Raw genomic sequence first — 22,034 nt, 5'->3', positions numbered from 1 at the left:
TGTAACTAAACTACAACAGTATATAAGCATCTTACAGGCCAGTATGTTTATGGGAACACTTCGTGCTTCACTGTGAAGGTAAAAAGCACCACACAATATGCTTTGATGCTTCTTACCCTGGGCCAAGCCAATGGCAATGGAATCACATGTCTGCAATTAGGTCTGAATCAGCATTCTGCTCTGATTCTCTCATTATGGACACTCTACAATTATAAAAACTTGCTAACTGGTCCAACCACTATGGAAAGCTATGTGGAGATTCCTCAACTTGCTAAAGATGGAGCTTCCATATGATCCAGCAATTCCACTCCTAGGTATTTACCCAAAGGACACAGAAACATTAATTCAAAAGGGCACCTGCACCCCTATGTTTATAGCTGCACTATTTACAATAGCTAAGGTATGGAGACAACCCAGATGCCCAAAAACAGATGACTAGATCAAGAAGATGTGGTACATATACACGATGGAATATTACTCAGCAATCAAAAAAGATAAACTCATGTAATTTGCAGCAACATGGATGGAGCTGGAAGGGATCATGCTGAGTGAAATAAGCCAGAAAGAAAAAGAAAAATACCAGATGGTCTCACTCATAGCAGGAATTTAGAAAACCTAAATAAGGCACCAGGAAAAGGACTAATTATAATGAAGTAAAAATCAAAATCAACAAGAAACTATAAACCAGAGACACACTATGGGGAGGGGCGGGGGAAGGAGTAAGATCAAAACACGGGGGGGTGGGAACTGTATGGGGAGTATAACCAAAATGAAAATGTATATTGTGTAAAAATGAAAAATGATGTAAAAAATATATGAAATAAAATTTAAAAAATAAAAAATAAAAACTTGCTTAACGGACAAATTTAGTACTACAGGATAGGTCTATATTTCCATAGTGATGCAGTACCAATCCTGAATAACTACGACCACAATTATTACAACTGTACTTCATGATTAAGCTGTGTCAGACACTGTTCTGAGTACTTTACACGTATAAACTCATTTAATCCTCATCCTATGAAGCTATTATTACTATTGCCGTTTTAAAGAAGATGACACCAAGGAAGAGAATGGTCAAATGACTTGCCCAAGATTTCAAGTAGTGAGTGATGGAGCTGAGGTCAAAACCAGGGCAACCAGACCCCAAAGTCCCTGCACAAAGTAATATTTTAATGTTGTCCCTAAAGAACTGGGTCTTAATTTTGAGTGAAAGACCACATCGCTTCACACATGCTCAGGAAAAAAAGCAAAGATATTTCCTTCCTCAGAAATCAATCCCATTCAATATCCTCTACTGTTATCAATCCGATTCTGGATTTTATGGTTGTGCAGACGCCAGCTGCGAGGGGAAGAAAGGAAAACAGGAAATCAGTTCTGCCAAAGATAAGCCCTCACTGAAAAAGCTTCAAATCACAATTGATGCACCAAATCAATGACACCACAAAGGCTCACAAGCATACACAAATGCAACTCAGAACTTCTAGCAGCTCTTCAATACGTAGGGTTAGAGATACTGTGAGCTGAATGATACTGATGAGAAAAAATGCAATGTGAAGAGAACAGGGGTAATAGTGGGCAGAGTCTTGGGTAGAACAAAAGCTAAAGAGGAGAAAGAATAAGGAGAGGAAGATTAGCTCACAGGATATTAGCTTCAGGTCGTCACAGAGGCCATTCTTATGCCAAGTATTTACAGACAGAACAAACAAGAGTGGCTATAAACAAGGGTGACTCTCTAGAGCCAGGGATCTGGCAATTGGAGTTCATGGGTGAACAAAAAAATCTCAGGGAAAGATACGATTTTCTACAAATCTTTTATTATCTACCAGAAACTGACCTTCCCTCGTTTTGAGGGGGACGTGGGAGAGGAAAGTAGTGGAGCAGCTAAGCAAAACAGAGACAGAAAGCTGACTGCCTAACAGTCTGTCTCACTGCATAAATTCCCACATAATAGTGCATGAGCAGGTAAACGAAGATATGTGTGCAAAGCAATATCCAAGTGTGCGCATACCCACATTCATGTCTATATTTCCTTTCAAAATTACTGGGGCAGGGTAATGGATAAAATGAATAAACTATTTGTGTTATGATTTTCCAGGTGGTTTCCACAAACAAGGTACACTTGACACCTCCAAACTAAACCTCCTAAGGCAGTTAAGTAGAAGAGCACTTAAAGTAGGACATGGATCCAAACCAGTCCTCAACCTTGACTGCACATGGGAAACACTTGGGGAATTCTAAAAAATACTTCCACCTAGCTCCCACCCCTAGAGATTCTCAGGTAACTGCCTGGAGTGTGGCCTGAGCATCAGGATTTGAAAAGTCTTCAGGTGATTTTAACTCACTGCTGAGACTGAGAAACAGTGATTGGAACCAGTGCAGCTCCCAGCACGTGAGGTCAATATTTCAACAACATAACCTTATGCCTGAGGAGTGAGGTATATTTAAATGAGCCCAGCAAGGTTGTGGTTATGGGTGTTGTACTAATTCAGAACATCTAGCATGAATAGAAACCAATCTAGCTGGAATGCAGGAAGCAGTCAACCCAGGCCCTGTTTGGTGTGTCTGCCATGCTAAAGAGTCAAGTCAGGAGCTTCCAAGAACAAGAAGCCTGGATTAGTCTTAACAAGTAGCCAAGTATTTTTGCTAGAGCCACTTGTTATGCCTGTTACTGTCACCCAGCAGGTCTTGGATTGAGGATTCTGGATACTAAGAAATGGCCCTTTAAGGAAAAAGCGGGGGTCCTTTCTAGAATTTTTCCTTGTACTTTAAACTTATAATAGAAGACAGCTTTTTTTACTATCAAGAGTGTCAGTGACATAGGCTTTAAATGTGGTAGATCATGGCATGGTAAAAGATGCTCTTTTACCAGAAAACCAACAACAAAAAGGAGGTGTTCATTGTATTAAAAAAAAGCTATAGAATATTAAGATTACCCAAATTTCAATACTCTAAACTTAAATAAACATCATTTTTACTAACAGTGCTTGCAAAGTCTAGTTCACACATACCAGATGCATTTCTCTCGGCTTCCTTTCTGCTTAGCTTTGTATCCCTACATTCATCAGCAGTGTCTGGTAGGGGTGTTCATTCTCCAAGGCATTTTCTCATAATTTTTCCTTTTATAACCACTTCTGTAGGAGCTTCAAGGAGAAGGAACTGTTGAATGCAGTGAATAATGGTTGCAAAAATATAGTCTCTCCAAATAAAAAATTCGGAATGTCACTAAGTCTCACAAATTCTTTCTCAAATAAAAATGATGCTGAGAATAATAAAGAAAAAATATCCAAGTATCATTTGGCATTGCAAGAGCTGAGATAGTAAAGAAGCAGAAAACACCTACTGAAGAGCTAGACAAACTTTAAAACAGGTTTCCCAGAAAAAAGCCAGTTTCCACACACATTTAGCACACAGAACCTTAGCCCATGCTCAGTGACTCAATCTCCAAAAGTAGATTATCTGGATTTTTACAAAGCATGGTAAGTACACTGAGTACCTGAGGATTGATAAAGTATTCTGGGCGACAATACAAATTGTGCCAACAAGGAATTAATCATCAGGACCATAAAGTAAGTTATATGACCAATCTTTTCATCTTTCTAACTGAAACAACAGGTTATTTCCAAATTCTGGAAGGTCATAGCTCAAGGGATTAGAAGACAAACATTATGGGGGAGAAGAGATCTTGGACAGGCCTGGGATGTGCTAGATAAATGCATATCTGTGTATAATCAACTGCCCAATGCAGACTCCCTAGGAAATAAACATTATGACACAAAAGAATAACAAAGCCAATGACATGAGCACCAAATAACAACCCCACATTACACGTGGGCTCTGAAGTGACATGACCTCCACAGGTTTCTCAATTCATCAGCATCCAGGAAGGCACTCTTGAGGTGATTAGTGTTGGTGGCATGACTAAAATTAAAAACCAAACCAAACCTAACACCATCAAGCTTTGGCAAGGATTCGGAGGAAGCAGTATTCACATACATTGCTGTAGGAACATAATACTGGATGCCAATCCGGAAAAGTTTGGCAGTTACATGTAAGCACATACTCACATGACTCAGCAATCCTGGAATTTCCCATAGACAAGTGAGAAAACATGTACATAATGTTTACAGTGGATTCTTCATAACTGGAAATAACCCACGGTCCCTCAATGGGTAGCTGCAGTAATCTGTGATATTTCTTTACAATGGCAAATCATCACTATTCATCAATAACTGTTGATACGCGCAATGCCCGTGAATTCAAATGCTTAGGCAAAAGTGAAAAAATTTAGACACAAAAGATTATACAGTATATGATTCTACTTTCACGATATTCTGGAAAAAGCAAAACTAGAAGGATGGCAAACTGAGTGTGAAGAGCAAGAGCTGCCTTATCACAGAACAAAGGACTTCTTTGGGGTGAGATCTCTTCTGGATCATTACAGTGGTGGTTACAGGACTATACATTGGACAAAACAATGAACTCTACACTCCAAAACTAGGAAAGTTTTTGTATGCAAATTAAAAAGTAGATTTTAAAAATAGAAAAAAAGCACTGCCTGTTCAATGATTTGTAATTTTTCCTTTCACCACCACTCTTTATGGGAGTGGTGGTGGGTCTTTGATATGGCTATTTTTGCAACTGCCCATCTATCACTATAATCTGATACATCTCCCATTTCTGCACAACAGCTAAAATTCCTCTTCTGGGGGAGATCAGTAACCACCTGATAACCATACCAATGGCTTTTTATTTTACTGTTTAGTCTTTGAATTCTTGAACCTGTTGTTGCTCACTCAGCAGACAGAGATGCCACTGCTCAATTATGCTGTTTTCTCTCTTTCTGGCTTTTTTTTTTTTTTTGCTCTCTTCCTCCTTCTATTCTTTAAATATTTTCTCACCCCTTTCTAGTTTTTCTTTCTGAGCTCTCCTCACTCCCATGGCTTCAATCTCTATTCCCTTTAGGACTGAATCCCAGAGTCCACACCTCTATTGTTCTCCTTTATTCCCATACTTCCAGCTGCCCACAAGACCTTTCTACCTACATGTTTTTCTTGTACCCCATATCTCCATGAGTAATGTAGATATATTTCTATTTCTCCCACTAAAGCTGGGTCCTCCTGCATGAATATTTTCATGCCACTCTCAAAATGGGAGTCTAATATTATATGCCACCTTTTTACCTGCATCCTTTGAAATATGCTCTGCAGAACTTGAACTCATTATCCTCATGCCAGCCACACCTCCCTGCCACAGTGCAGACCCAATGCCTGTCTAGATTTCTGCAGGAAACTTGAAGTTGGCCGCTGAACTCTTTCTTCTTAAATCATCCTCTAGCCTACGCTGCCACTCTTAAAATGAGGACCAGATGGGCAGAATATTTAGTACTTCATTGACCTCCGGAGATTGGCTGATCTGAAACACCCAATCAGCACCCCCCAGCGGCCCTTCCTAAAGCAGCAAAAATCACTGAAGAGAATGGCTTCCCTAGATGGGGGTGGGGGGAGCATGCTTTGTTAAAGGCACAGCTGAGCTTTCCTGCTAGCCCTGCAAATGGGCTCCCAAGGATCATGGACACTGAATTGCTTTATTATGTTTAATCAAGGTATGTTATTCTCAAGAATCAGCAACACTTCCCTCCTGCCCACAAAATACTGTAGTTGACTCTTAGCTTGACATTCAACCAGTCCACAACTTAACCTTAATGTACCATCATCCCTAACTAATCTTCCAGGATTCTTTCATGTTCAGTCTCACATGTGAGTTAATATGACTGAAAATGTGTTCTTTTCCATATCCGCACCTTAACCTACCTTTCCTCCATCCAGCTTTACAGAATACCTATTTTTTTTTTTAAGTTTAAGTTAATTCCTACAGCCAGTATGTATTCCCCAATGGGTACAGCCAAAGTTAATTCCTTCTTCGCCAAGCTTCTTATAATCTGCAATTATTCTGGGGTTTTGTTTTCCTTGCTAGATCTAGGATTATGTCTTCATCAACATTCCAGCCACTATATTACTTAATACATAGAAGGTGCGCATTTCTGGGTTGAATTATTCTAAGCCTCAATATTTTCAAATCTTACATCAATATGAGACTTAAGGATTAAAAAAAAAAAATCCTTACAAATGATTATTTCCCACACACTAAGAGGCAGGGTGTTATAGAGTTTTTATAGCGAATGTGCCAATATAAAGGAGTGTTTTCACGCATGTCGAAGTAATGGTATTAAATAAATGCATGCTCCTGAGCACAACTATCTAATCTAATAATAATAATACTTCCTACCATCCAGAAGACGTAAAATAAGTGCTAGCCACAACACAATGGGGAAAGTGTAAGCTAGCTGCCTCAGTGAAGCATTACCAGCTTTACAACCGAATTTCAAATGGGGTGAGTCCAATACCAAACTGTAGTCTGGTCCCTATCTTACAATTTTTTATTTAAAATATTTCTGTAGACCCTAAGAACTAAGTGAGACCTACAGATCATTTATTAATTTGGAAAAATGTAGTGATGTATCATGACCAAGATCACGAAGTCCTTGTTATTCACCACATAGACTGGTAAGGACAGAAAAATCCCAAACACATGCTCTCAGTCATTTCCCTCAAAGGAACAGCAGAATTCACAAATTACAGGTATTGATTGATTTCCTGTTTATGCTGTCTCACCAATTAGTTAAAAGCAATTTTAAATCTGGTCTTTATTCAGTAAGATTTTATAAAATAAGTGATCAGATTGGGAACCTAATTGATCACACTCACTTCCACAGCTTTTGAACAGGAGCATCAAATTAAATATATAAAGCTTGGGCAGAGACAGTTTTGTGACTATCATTATAAGTGATTCCTCAAAACAAGGGCCCGAAAAAGGACTTAATGTCCTCTAGTGGCGAAATAGATAATTTGTTTCCACATCATTTTTTTTTTTTACAGTTCTTGTTTATCGTTGGATACTGAAAAATGCAATGAAAGAACCGTTCATCCTTAAGAAAAATAAAACTTTCACCACAAGGAATGGGACTTCACTATCTGTTCAGAGAAGAGAAAAGATGCTGACAGACATATGATTTTTAAATGTTGGATTTATATAGTACCTTCCAACATATATGCATATATTTAAATACAGAACACTTCACGAATCTCCATATCCAGCTCACACAGAGGCCAAGCTAATGTTCTCTGTAACGTTCCAATTTCAGGACATTCGGCGACAGCCAGGCCTCAATATTCTCAATAAACATCTTGTTTCATATGCAGCACAATACCAGTCCCTCTTTGATATATACACAAACACATGTATATAATTATGAACACATTACAGGTGTTATTTTTATAATCATCTGAGATGCTAATCTAAATTGCCATAAAATTAGACCACGGTCTCCACACAGCGACACAAAAACTGAAAGACAAATGTAAGAATGTACCTCTTAACCAAGTTTTAAAAGGTTAAATTTGAAAAATGAATCCCTCAATAAATGTTGCCACTTGAGATGGGAATTTTCACCTCTTGGTGGTAATGAAAGACAGAAATCCACATCTCTCCTGAAAAAACCCTACCTGATTGTTTAAAAATAATGACTTGGGGCATCTGGATGTGTATAATGTGAAATATGTCCATGAGAATAGACTAGTATATTTAAATTCCTATGTTCAGACATAGGTCACATTATATATATATGGGACAATTCTTAAATAGTTAAAAATGCAAACAATCCTCACCGTTTGCTGAAAATATTGTTACCCAGATTTAAAAAAGTAAATTTTCACCTTTTTTGGGCTCCTACTCATATAAAGTGCTGATGAGCACCGAGAACGTTAGTAGTGGCGCAGGGCTAGAAAAATAGGAAAAAGATGTGGGCCAGAATTAAGTTTCGGTTAAGTGATAAAGTACAGTTATTCAAAAGATCATATATAAAATCCACTTTTTGAAAATGGAAGTTTCTAGGCAAAGGAGTCTAAGAATTGTTTTCTATGAAAATGATGGCAGCCAACTAAATTCCCCTCTTCATACAAGAAAATATGTCACTGACACTCTCCTGGTTGACTAGTGTGTGTTAGATGCATGACCAACTCCTAAGCTAACATGGTCAGGCACTGTCTAGACTAGTTTGTAGTTCAGGTATCTGAATAAGCTACTCCTGTGCAGATTCTAGAAAGTGTTTTCTTGAACATAAATTGGTGTGTACTAACTCACTGAAAAATTTTGTTTCAGAAGCAGTTACTCTGTGTGGATTAGGCACCAAACCACTGACATTCACAACTGAGGATACTGCCCTCCTGATGCCCTTATTTGGGGAAGCCCAACCCTGGCACCCAGTTCCTCAGGTTGCCAAAGCAATCACAAAGGCATCTCCTCTCAGCCACCCCTTCCCCACCCCAAACCAAAATAATGATGAACAATCTTTCCAACCCATTAAGACAAAAGAAACCACTCCACAGGAAGGAACGTGACTTCAAAGTAAACAAGTTTAAGATACCTCAGAGGACTTAACCTCAGGTATTTTGGCTAAAGGGATTAAGTCATTTGATTTTAGGTACCCAATCTCTTCTAGGCAGTGCAAACACATTATTTGCAAATACTGTTATAGCCTTTCTGCACCTTTCATTTTAAAATAAGCACACCACCTAAATGAATTTTTTTTGCTTGTTTTTGAGGTGGCTGACATTCTTACATTTACGAAACAATTGTTTCTGATTATATGTGTATGTAAGCAGGAAATAGACTGCAATTGGGTAGTCTGCAATTTGACTTTCTTTTTCAAATAAATAACAGCTCACCGCCCCCACCCCAAGTGTAGGAAGGTACCAGAAAGACTTTACAAGCTAAAAATAGAAAAGGGGACTAGGAGGGAGGGGTGGTTTTGCAAGACAGTTTCTCAAAACAAAACAAAAAACAAAAAAAAAACACAACCAACAAAAAACTACAGGGTGGGGGTGGGAGGGGACGGATATTACCTTGGTATAAAATGGGGTGTTGGGGGGAAGGGGGGCTGCCTGTTTTGGCGATGGGGCTGCCTGTCCTGGGTGTGTCTGTAAGCGTGCAAGGTCGATAAGGAGGGATAAGGGAGCCCTCAACATATAGGCCTGACGAGCTAAGTCAACGTTCCTATCTCGGATTGGTGCATCGACTGAAAACAAGCAGCCTGGGGTTCTTTCTAGTAAATGACTGAGTCCATCTTGCCGCACGCGCAGACCCCCAGCATTCTGCAACCAGTGCCAGCGCTCGCGACCACACTTAGCTCAGGAGCATGTGATCACTGGGAGAGCCGGGAGCCGGGCTGGCACCCCCGACCGCGCGACCCTCGAGCCCACGCGCCGGGCTGCGCCACCGACATGGGCCACCGGGCACCCCGGGCAGGACAACCCGGGCAGGCGGAGGGGGTGCCCAGAAACAGCTAACCCTGCCTGTGGCACCTGCCCGAGGATTTTCCGCACGGCTGTAAGGTCTGGGGGGGGGGGGGGATACGATTTCCAGATTCAACTGAATTAGCCCAGGCGGGCAGGTGGGAGGGGAGCAGCCGCCAGTGTTTCTCCATTTCCTCCTCCCGCCCGCGCTCCCTGGCGTGTTTCCACCTGTTGTGGGAGAATCGAGGTGGAGGGCAAAAGGGGCGCCCGGGACCGGGGCCGCGCGCCGGGGAGGCCGAGCTGGAGGGCGAAGGGCAAACGCACTGCGAGCCCGGAGGCGCGGCGCACCCCGGGGTGCCCGGCCGGGGGTGCCGGGCCATGGCCGCGCGGGCCAGGGAGGGGACCGCCGGAGCCCGGCGCGAGCCCCCCACCCGGCTCGCAGCCCCCCACCCGCCCGCTCCCGCCGGAGCCCGCCGGACGGCGCCGCGAAGTCACCTGTTTCACTCTCCGCCGCACCGTCGCCGCCCCTGTGGCTGTCGCCGCCAGCTCCCAGCTCCGCCATGGTGCTCCGATGACGCGCCCCGAGAGCCGCTCCGCCCTCTTCCCCGGCTCAGCTCCCGCCGGGCCCCAGCCTCCGGGGCCCGCCGCCCAGACAGGTGAGCGCCGTCAGGGAGGGCGGAGGGACAGGGGCGGGGCGGGAGGAGGAGCGCGAGCGCGGCCAGGCGGAGCCGCCAGGCTCCGAGCGCGGGCGCGCCCCCTCGCGGGCAGGTGCGGCGTGGCAGCCGCGGCGACTCCGGCTGCTGGGTCTTGGGGGCGCGAGGAGCCGGCGAAGCCCAGCACCTGGACCCTGAGCGTCGGGCCGCGGCTACCCACTCCTCGAGGTCTGGACGCTGGTCGCGATGCCCCGTGGCGCCAGGGCCAGTGACCGGGACGTGCCGACGATGCGTCCGGGACGCTCTATTCCGCTCTGAACTCTGAAGCAGCCAGGTCAGTTTTGACTTCGCTGGGGCTGGAGTTCACGGTGACAGCCGCAACAGAGATGATGCCACGTGGAAAGCCGAAGTACACGGGCTGGATTCCACGCTGAGTTCCGGTCTCCACCTGCGTTTTCGGGCAGACGTCACGGCTGTTACTTGTCTTTACGGCGGGCCTTTCTATCTGATAAGCCCCGGAGCTCGCCACTTAATGAAACTCATGCCAGTGTGGTTGCTTTTCCTACTCTTGGCTGCGGATTAGTAACTGTCTTGGGACTTCTGGCTTGCTTGGGAAGACCAGGGGAAAAAAAGCAATAGGCAACTCTCTCTCTCTCTCTCTTTCTCTCTCTCTCTCTCTCTCTCTCTCTATATATATATATATATTCAACTATATATATAGTGTGTGTATACATATATATACATATATGAACACAATATATACACAATATTATATATATATACGCACTATATATACACACGATATTACTAGCTGAGAAGAAACCAATTTTTTCTCTAACAGGCAAATAAAGGTTAAGCAACAAAAAAATGCTGAGGGAAAAAAATGTAGCATACATAAATGGAAACATAAGGAACAAAATGGAGTAACAAACAGTTCTAGTTACACAGAAAAGCACTCCCACGTACCTAGCAATCTCCCTACAGTTTGACACCCTCCCAAGGACTTTAGCAGAATCTTACTAGTATAATCCTCACCATTGTTACATGAAAAACCTGCCATGCTGAGCTGATTGGACTGTTTCTGCTTGGCTTACTAGTTTTCTGAGTGACTGGATAGAGGTTTTGTCTGAGGGACACTTTTATGTTTTGTAGTTATGACTTTCCCCCTTAGTGCCGTTTCTATAACAAATTAGGCAAACTGATTGTTGAGCAATGTTATCTTCCTAAATTTTATTCAAATTATTTTATCAGCATTCCATTCAATAAAAATAAAGCACATGGTTGGTGGAGATAGTTTTATACATCGGCTTGGAGACACACACACACACACTTCATTAAGTCATCAGATTTTTTTTTTTTAAAGATTTATTTATTTATTTATACAAGCACTGGGTACAGTCAGAAGTGTGGGTGGGTGAGAGAATTCACCAGGGCCAGATCGGGGAGCAGAGCAGGCAGAAGGACCGAAGTACACTGCTGAGGGGAGCAGCGGGCGGCAGGAGAGGTCTGCGCGCCATGTGGGACCCTCCTCTGGTGGCCGGGGAGCAGCCGGGGATCGAACCGGCGCTGCAGAGGCTGCGGGCAGCTTCGCAACCCAGCGCTCAACCGCTGCGCCACCGGGGAGGCCCAAGTCATCAGATCTTAAACACTTTCATAGGGACATCAGAAAGACTCTCTTTGCTGAATTTAAAAAGTTGAATACTCAGGAGGAAATTTGCAAGTTTTCAACTTTTTGATTTACTACCTACTTAAAGTAAACCAATGAGTTTTCTCCTTTAACCACCCCCACAAAAAACTCAAGATTTATTGGCGTTTATATTTTTTATGTGGGTTTTGGGGGAGGAGATTTTTTTTGCCGGGGAGTGGGGGGGGAGAAGAGCAGTGTGCTTATCCCTTGTCCCATTCTTTTACCAAATTCTGCTTCAATTCAGTCTGTCATGAAGTTACACAAAAATAAGAGCAATAAGAAACACAGTGAAATCCTGCACTTCACTATTCCTTCCAAACTTAATGTGGTGTCTGTAACAGAGTGGGCTGTTTCATGAATATGCGGGAATGGATGACATCTGCTAAATGTCGCACACCATCACGTACTTTGTGTGTACTTTACTTAGAACACGAAAGCCATCTGTCTTGAGCTCCCACATCCCTCTCAGAATCTCTCAGAAACATTGTGGTTCCCCTTCCCAGGGGAGTTGGAACTCCCAACACCTCCCCACCCCCCTTGACTCCTTTGCAACTTCATTCTTATCTCACCCTACTCCCCAAATGCCTCTCCATTCAGCAGTTCTATCCCCAAACATTCTGGACTCCTCACTTTGAATATTTGTTCTTTTAACTTTCCACACTTCCAAATCTATTGTCATACAATTTGTTCACCAAAGGTTAAAAAAAAGTGTGGACTCAAATGCCCTTTTGGTCTTAACATTTCTTAATCAATTGTAACCTTTCTTCCTGTTTATCAAAACTTTCCAAGTCATGAAATCAAATTGCCTGTTATTATTTTTTAATTCATGTTTCCCCTAGATTCTCTGCAGTACTTGATCAAGTCTTCCTCTTGGTTTACCCCACTAGCTTGGTGGTTATTTAGTCTACTTTGCAGACTTAAATTCTTCCTACTCCCCAAAACTTCCTCCTCGCAAAATGTTAGGCTATAACGTTTTCTATCTCTCCTCTAGTCCTCACAGTCCTTATTTATTTTTCTGTCAATCCAGATGACTCCTAATCCAGAATATAACTCCCCTGACCTCAGTGCTGACTTCCATCACCAATTCAGTGATCTTGGCACATTTCTATCATGATGCCCTGCCATTAATTTAACAAGTCACAAACAGCTCCCCCTCCAAAACTTGCCTATTTGCCTACTTCTCTTACTCACAGAGGCTCAATATCTACCTTTTCCCATATCACTGCTCAAATCAGTGTATAGACGGTATCAACTCATTAATTCTACCCCGTCAATTCCTATTGCTCTAACTCCAACTAGACCCTCATTCACATCTGAAATAGTCTCTGAACAGCTCTGTCCAGTTTCTGTCCCCTCTAACTTGCCTGACACAACTTCACCAGGTCAAACTCCCCATATACAACTACTTACATACACCCTGCTCTTGCTCAAAAACCTTCAATAGATTCCTCATTTCTACATAACTAAATACTAGCTGCCCTTTACCCACCCAATCTTACCCCGAGCTCTCCCCTACCCCATTTTCCACTTCTCATCTCTATATTCCATATTTTGCAGCCAAATAGGAGCTACACTTTCTGTGTGCTCTATACAACGTGTCCTCCCTCTCAAGAACACCTTCCCGATCACAGCTTTCTGCCTTTGCTTTTGTTGCTCTCTGCCCAAAGTGTCTTTCTTGACTCTGACTTATTTAAAAATAAGTCTCTCCAAGGCTTCGGCTGAGGTTCATCATCCTAGTGAAGTGTATTCCAGCTGCCTGGCTTTCACAAGCCTCCTCCGAACTTCTCGCGGGGTTTCCAGGCTAGCCCCTCATCCAGCCTTAACACAGACGAGGTGTGCCTTATTATTGTAAGGTTGTCTCTTCCCTCTGATATGGATACTTGGTGGCAGGGCCTTTGTCTTCTATTTCTGCATAGAGTGTTCATAAAAGTCTGAGCCATCAATTATTTGTTTACAAATTTCAGCTGCTCTTAATGACATAATGTGTTATCTGCATTCTGAACTTGATGGGCGTGGTGTTTATCTTTCCTGCTGCTACAGTGCCTTGCCCGTGGTAGGCGTTCCAGTAGGTTAATCATAATTACTTATTGTCAAAGTGTTTTATGTGGTACCCTAGGAGGGATTAAAGCAAAAACGCAATGACAGAATTTTGAGAAATGATCAAATGTGGTTAAAAGGAGACACCGGATTTACTTTACCCAGCAGATTCCTGTTTTGTTACTGTTAAAAGACTGTCTCCACCATCCCTGCATAACTGTTCAATTACAGTTATTTTCCAGGCTAACTTCTAGGTCATGTCTGCTCTGGAAAGCTTTTCTTGACCCCTGCTGGCAGTATAGCATTTACGGTACATTTACTGTACATTTACTGTAGCATGTACTGTACATTTCTGTTGTTTCTGCTTTATTTTGATCCCACCTCTAATGCTGAACTTCTCGGCACAAGAACTGTGTCTTGTTCATGACCTAGTAATGATTTAACAAATAACTTGAATGAATGATAATAATCGCATGGAGCAAGCTCAGTGCTTACTATCTGCTCAGCATGCATTAAGCACCTCCCTTGCATTCTTCCACTGAAATCCTGCAGCAATTCTCTGAGGAAGGCATAACGTTGCTATCATCTCAGACAGTAAAGACTTGGAATGCTGAATTTGCCCAAGGTCAAAAGGTATGTGACAGTTTTACTCTAGGCCAATGTGAGTAGACTCTTGCTACACTAAATGAACAATGAATCTTACTACCACCTCAAAGGGGAGGTATTCTCCAGGTGTCACTTGGGATAAGGAGGTGGGACTTGAGTGTGAAATTGTAATTTTTATAGCCCCCCAGTGGCATGACCTCAGATTACTGAACTCACAAAGCTTCTGTTTCCACGTGAAAGATGGGGATTTAGAACCTATTCCATAGGGGTGTTGTGGGACTAAATGAGAACATTCACATGAAACACTCACTGAAGGCTCCATCCCTTGACATCAGTGTCCCACTCCCTCAAACAATTGTCACACAAGGGCCTCCCTGGTGGAGCAGGGGTTAAAGACAGCGCTATCAAGCTATCGCCAGCCACTGCAGCAAGAGTTCGATCCTGGGCCAGGGAACAATCCAAATGACACAGCAGATCTCACCTGACTTGCCCGCTGCTCCCCTCAGCAGTATATTTCAGTAAATCTGCCAGTTCTGCTCCCCACTCTGTCTCTGGTGAATCCTCTCACCTCCCCTCACCTCTGATTACACCCGAGTTCTTGTATGCATAAATAAATCTTAAAAAAAAAAAAAACTCTCATACAAGCCAGCCACTTGGGGACTCATCTCACAACCATTTCCTTATACCAGCTCCTACAGTCCTGCTGCCTAAGCTGAGATCTCAAGTCTTCCTCTTCCTGTCTTTTTTTTTTTTTTTTGATAACTGTATTTGGTCCTATGTCATCTTTCTGTTCCTCAGAACCTCTGTATCTGCTATTCATTCTACGGTGGAAAGATCTGTCTTCTCTTCAACCCCCCTATCTCCTTGTCCCTTTCTTCTTCCACTCGCTTTTTTTTTTTAAAAGATTTATTTATTTATTTATATAAGCACTGGGTACAGTCAGAAGCACAGGAGGGTGAGAGAATCCACCAGAGCCAGAGAGGGGAGCAGAACAGGCAGACTGACCCAATATACTAGTACACTGCTGAGGGGAGCAGCAGGCGGCAGGAGAGGTCTGCGCTCAGGTGGGACTCTCGCCCTGCAGCCGGGAATCGAACCCAGCGCTGCAGAGGCTTCAGGCAGCTTTGCAGCCCAGCACTCAACCACTGCACCACCAGGGAGGCGCCCCCCCAACTCTTAATCCCAGAAATGCCATTTTATTAATGTTCACTAGTTTTTTGCAAGGATTTTGTTTTTCCCAGTCGTTTTTCATGCGAATGTCTATCATTGTGACTTGCTTTAATGCACATGATCCCCTCAAACTCATTCCATTTTTCTGTAAATGGGAGCATTTCACTTTTCCCTATGGCTATGTAGTATCCACTTCACATCTTCTTGATCTACTCACCTATCATGGGCATTTAGATTGCTTCTGTGTTGTGGAGCTTTTTAAAAGGATCTCTGGGACTCACCCTAGACCAATACAGATTCTGAGGTGATGGCATCAGTATTTTTTAAAAAATCAAACAATTCAGGGCCTCCCCTGGTGGCGCAGCGGTTGAGCGCTGGGCTGCGGAAACTCTGCAGCGCCGGTTCGATCCCCGGCCACCGGCGAGGGTCCCACATGGCGCGCAGACCTCTCCTGACGCCGCTGCTCCCCTCAGTAGTGTATTTCGTCCGTCTGCCTGCTCTGCTCCCCGCTCTGGCTCTGGTGAATTCTCTCACCGTCCTGCGCTTCTGACTGTACCCAGTGCTTGTATAAATAAATAAAAACAAAATCTTAAAAAAAAAAAATCAAACAATTCACTTTAATGTAAAGCTGGGTTAAGAATTATTGGTCTGGGGCCTCCCCGGTGGCGCAGCGGTTGAGCGCTGGGTTGCGAAGCTGCCCGCAGCCTCTGAGGCGCCGGTTCGATCCCCGGCTGCCCCCCGGCCACCGGAGGAGGATCCCACATGGCGCGCAGACCTCTCCTGCCGCCCGCTGCTCCCCTCAGCAGTGTACTTTGGTCCTTCTGCCTGCTCTGCTCCCCGCTCTGGCTCTGGTGAATTCTCTCACCCTCCCGCGCTTCTGACTGTGCCCAGTGCTTGTATAAACAAACAAACAAATAAGCAAACAAATAAAACAGGCCTCTATTAAAAAAAATCATATATAAAAAAAAGAATTATTGGTCTGGAGTCTCCCTGGTGGCACAAGGGGTTAAGTCTCAGCATTATGAAGCTATCCCCAGCCTGGGAGCTGACCCACATGGTGCAGCAGATTTCTCCTGTCTGGTCTACTGCTCTTCTCAGCAGTGCATTTCAGTCTATCTGTCTGTTCTGCTCCCCACTCTGTCTCTGGTGAATCCTCTTACCCCTGCACCTCTGGCCTACACCCCAGTTCTTCTATGTAAAAATAAATAAATAAATCTTTAAAAAAGAATTACAGGTCTACATTTATGCCAAAGAACTTTCAAGTACAAAACTTTCATGAACTTTGAGCCATTATGGAACTGCCTAATTTTGTGACTAAGATTCAACATTGTGAGAAAAAAGTTTAATGATGCTTGTCTGGGAATGTGTTATAAGCAGAGAGGGACACAGGAACATTCTGCCCATGAACATAAGGGAGGAGGAGGAGCACAAGGAAAGTCTTTATCATTAAAGAGTCGGTTGCATGAACAATGATATAAAGAATATATATATATATAAAAGAATAAAAAGAAAATTTAAAAAAAAATCCTGAATTAAAAAAAAAAAGAGCCGGTTGAAGATGGGTAGCTTGATCCTATGGAGGGTCTAAAAGAAGCCCTAAACCATAGAATTGAAGAGAGAACTGGCTTAGTCAAGAGGATACCTAGTGTTTCAATATGAGTATCATAATTCACACTTCACCACCTTTGAAATTCCCCCGAAAGGATACGAGAGATAACTATTTGTCCTCAGGAATGGAAGGGGAAAAAAATGCAGCTATATTGTTGCAAGTATCAAATGAGAAAATAATGGTGAGACTTTTTTGTATATGCTAATATAATGTAAAAGATATTTACCTTGATGTTTACATAGAACGAAAGATGACTTCTGTTTTATCAAAGACTACTATATATGGATCAAGTCATGATACATAAACAGCTCTGTTTTATTTCTATTCTGCATAATAAACAGGTCCTGTATATTTAGGAATTTATTTATCTCATTTATCCATCTAGGAGCTGTAGACTTCATCCTATTAGTTGGGTAGTCTTATCAAATATAATATTCAGGTTAAAATAAAAATATTTCCTGGCAAAAGGAAAACTTAAGATAATAGAAAGTGTAGTGTTCTCTATGGGATGCCATTGCAGACCTTTGAGACACACAATAATCATTCACGGTAACTTGGGGCTTAAAGAAAACACACTTGCTTTCTTTTACTCTTTTTCTCCACCTTCTTTCTTACCCTGACGTCCTGAGGAACAACCCGGATATCAGCTGTGCTTTGATGACTTGACTAGAAGACAGATCCTATTGAAAGATATAGCTGAAGAAACAACTAGAATTTGACAAAGGAGTTTATCTAGTTTGTCAAAACAAAATAAGAATTCTTGAGAATTTATCAAAGCAGTATGTTGAGAGTCTTTTTACTTTTTAGGGGAAGTATGACACAACGATAGCTTTAGAACAAGCTAACATTACTAGGATTCAGGCATGTGCAACTGGTACAGTTCAGTAGTACATAAACAACTCAAATGAATGTACTATGGGCCAGAAACTTAAGTTACAAAATATAGTCAATATTACAATTAGTACAGATAAGTAGATAAAAACCATTACTTTCAGATACTGCACATTTAAAAAACATAAAATTTATACAATAATTGAAATTATGCATTTCTACTCAGATTACCAGAGCATATTACAAGCACACATAAGCCTAAAAAGTTATGGTCACATTTTGTTTTTGTTCCAGTGATGCACAATCACATGAAATGTCATATCCATTTTGTGTGAAATAAACATTTGGCTGAAGTACAATTGCTGCTGGGATAAAAATATTTCCATTAAAATGTTTAGGCTAAAATAATCCTAAACATGATAATGTTTAGGATTATTTTGATAGTTCTTATGAATTATAGAAATAGGAGCAGTTAGGAAATTTCAGTGTATTTTTGTCTATTTTTTTTTTTAACATGAGTAAACAAATACTGGATTTAAAGTGCAGCTTCTTTCTCCTCTCCCTTCGATTCTCTGAATCCTAAGAAGATCAGTTCGGTGTTTGTTTTTAGAACCTCCATGGAAAGCTGGAAACAAATGGGGGACCGTCAAGTCTGTTTGTCTCGAAAGTCAGTGATGGCCTTCCACAGTGTACAGAGCATCCCGCCCCTGTTGAAAGACACAAGAACAGGATGAAGAGAATGTGTCTTCAAAAACATTGCCCTTGAAATAGAAACGTGACTTCTTAGCACTCTGCTACTCTGATCAGAACCTTGAGGATCCCAAATTCTTATCAGTCATTATGTAGCCTTTTTGTATGTTTTTCCTTACCAACCCTCCATGTCTTTCCTGTCCACTCCCACAAACTACCAGATCCCAAAGCACTATTTTTGATTTTCAGCATTTTTGAAATGTGCCTTTATAGAGGTGGGTGTCATTTACATGCATATATGCTTGGCCTAATGGAAAAACTATTTATCATAAGAAACTGCATCAGAGTAAGCCAAGTATTTGGAAGGTAAATCAGTACCTCATATTTCTACATGTGCCTCAGTCATGAGCTACATTTGAGCATTTAAGATGGCATTAGAATATCTGCATGATCTTAGGCTGTCATTCTTCCAGTTGATTTGCATTTTTTTCTTTTTTCTTAAAAGATTGATTTATTTATTGATTTATTGATTTATACAAGCACTGGGTACAGTCAGAAGCACGGGAGGGTGAGAGAATTCACCAGAGCCAGAGCGGGGAGCAGAGCAGGCAGAAGGACCGAAGTACACTGCTGAGGGGAGCAGCAGGCAGCAGGAGAGGACTGCGCGCCATGTGGGACCCTCGCCCGGCGCCAGGGATTGAACCGGTGGTGCAGAGGCTGAGGGCAGCTTCGCAGCCCAGCACTCAACCACTGCGCCACCCGGGAGGGATTTGCATTTTTAATATAGAAATATTGGTTTTTAGAGCACCCAGTAACAGCCTGGTCCTACTAACTCAGTGTACTCAGAGCAATTAAGAACCAAACAGCTCTGTCCTGGATTTAGAGCTAGTTAGGTACCCAGCCAGAACAGGAGCCCAGACTTCTTGATCTCAGCCAGTGCTCTTTCCATGATGACAAATAAGCAGTAAGCAAAGTGGTACCTTAGTCTCAGGCATTTTAAATCATCTCGTGTAACATAGCAGAGAACATCCATCAGTGAATAATTCTCAGCCAAAAACTGTGGAGAAAGTAAAATATGCACAAAATTAAGATGGTTTATTTGCCTTTCAAAAAGCAAACTCTGTCTATTATGTTAACTTTGGCAATAATTAAAATTGCAAATAAAAGGAAATTCACTAACACAAACTTCTGGAATTATTAAGGGAAAGTCTTTCCCATTATAAAATAATTACAAGGAACTATATGCATGACTTCCAAATGTGTAAAGATTATAAGCAACACAGAATTTCTGAATGGGTTTCTAATGAATAGATAAGATTCACTTGCAATTACATCTGTTTTAATTTTAATTTTAAATTTTAATTTTAATTTTTAATTTTTTAATTTTACTGTTCTTAAGACAATATCTGTATTAAGAGATTTGGTACTGTGTAGTTTTATTTTTTGCAAGTGGATAAAAAGTGTTCTTGGAAAGATATTGCCTACACTTAATACTTGAACTTATTTTTGATGGCTAATAAAATGACTACAAAATCAGAATCCTGAATGTAAACTGAAGTTTTTATGTTTTAATCTAATAAAAAGAGCGATGAGTCAGTAGCTGTGATTTACATCTAAGAGAAATATATATTTTGGAGAATTTGATCGAGTTTGGGTGTATTATTTTCCACAGGCAAGAAAGTTGTTTAAATTTATGGAGCAGTAACTTATTAAATGTAGATTTCTAAGGAAATGCTAAATTTTAATTAGTGGCCTAATAAATGATGAATTCAGTTGAAAAGACAACTTTAGTCTTAAAAATTTAAATATAAAACTGAAATCAATGTATTAAGAGGCCTTTTCTATAAATTAATAGATAACTTCTATGCCTATATGTGCAAACATACATGTAGTCTTAAAACATAAAATAATGCCATTATACCAATAACAAAAATCTATCAGGACTTCAGAGGAATTAGGTTATTATAGATGTAATATGGGTTGTATCTGACATAAATTCACGATTAGATCTATTTTATTATGTAGCAATAAGTAGGTGCTTCCCTGTAGCATCTCAAAATGTTGCTTAATAATGATATTTTAAAATGAAAAATTTTAAGCAAACAAAAGAAAATTAAAAATAGAAGATTATCTTTTAGTTTCATCTTGATTTTTCCCACTGTTCCTTATTTTCAATTCAAAAACATGAAAATCCTTAGGTCCTTTCTAGACCACATAGTTTTTGGCTGCTTCACTGCCTCTGCACACTCTGCACTCCCACCCGAGTGATTTCCCCCTGCCTATCTGCATGCCCACCAAACTACATACAGATGGCCTGTTTATTCTGATGGATTCCCTTAAGCCTCAGCCAATCCATTACCTTCTCAGAGAACCTCCCTCCTCTCCCTCCATCTCATAACCTTTCTGATAACCTTTCCAGCACAGGATTTATCCAGGTATAATTGTACTTTTACCTGTGGAATGATTTTACTGTTCTCTTACCCTAGTTTGTAGGAAGGAAGGGCTGGGATTATGTTGGTTACCAGTGTGCCCAGAGCATAGTAGGCACTCAACAATATGAAATGAAGTGAAAGTGCTTATCCCACAGATAGTTAGTTATCTTTACCCGACTTATAGTGTCTTCATCAGCTCCATTTCCTCTCAACCAGTCAGTAAGTTCAGAATCTTCAGTATTTGTGCCAGAAGAATTTAGGTGACTTACAGACAATCCAGGAATATCTAAGACAGAATTGGGGTGGGTGGTATGCTTAGCTTCATTTGAAACTGGTTATCTGAGACTCTTCCAGTCAAAAGAAATGTATTGATACATTAAAATATTTTATCAGAAAAAAATAGAAACAATTGAGAAAGGCAGAATAAGTGACACTATAAATAACTCTTAAAGACTAGTTAACCAACTAATAAATGGAGAGTCAAGAAATAATGCAGTGATATTCCCATTTCATACTTTATATAATTTTATAGTTTCTTAGACTACTTTGTGCACAAAAATTGTACATGGAAAGATGAGCATAAGTAGGACAAAACTGTATAATTATAATTTTTCCCACTACTGGTAATAATACGGAAAAACCATATGTCTGAATGTAAACTGAATTATATTTTCCTCTAAACTGGCAAAATAAAAATTTCTAATGATTATCTTCACCCCCAACTTCTAACAGAATAGATTTCATCAAAGTTCTGATCTCTGACTTAAAAAATTGAGCTCTAATTGATATATCACATTGTATTAGTTTTTAGTGTATCCATTTATGACTTTTATTACTCTATTCTATTTAGGCATTGTCAAATTATAAGAGGAAAAAAACTAGAATAAAACTAGAATAAATAGAATACAAATAAAAAAAAGTATTATTTTAGTCTAGTAATTTTAAAAAGGAAATAAAGACAAAATA

General features: G+C 41.2%; 1 protein-coding gene across 1 annotated transcript in view; it reads right to left on the bottom strand.

Moving 5' to 3' along the window:
- Positions 1-18,592: 18,592 nt before the first annotated feature.
- The window catches only part of MAP3K5 (mitogen-activated protein kinase kinase kinase 5), a gene marked incomplete at both ends in the record, with an annotated part of 210,548 nt that continues 207,106 nt past the window's right edge, over positions 18,593-22,034 (bottom strand). The window contains 3 exons of the mRNA XM_084228474.1: positions 18,593-18,653; positions 19,617-19,693; positions 21,242-21,354. Of these exons, the coding sequence (XP_084084600.1) occupies positions 18,593-18,653; positions 19,617-19,693; positions 21,242-21,354 (251 nt within the window). The remainder of the gene's footprint in view (positions 18,654-19,616; positions 19,694-21,241; positions 21,355-22,034) is intronic.

This window comes from Talpa europaea (assembly GCF_964194135.1).
Source record: "Talpa europaea genome assembly, chromosome: 2".
Lineage (NCBI taxonomy): Eukaryota > Metazoa > Chordata > Mammalia > Eulipotyphla > Talpidae > Talpa > Talpa europaea.
Note: the sequence above shows the minus strand (reverse complement) of the source record. Positions and strands in the feature narration are given on the sequence as shown.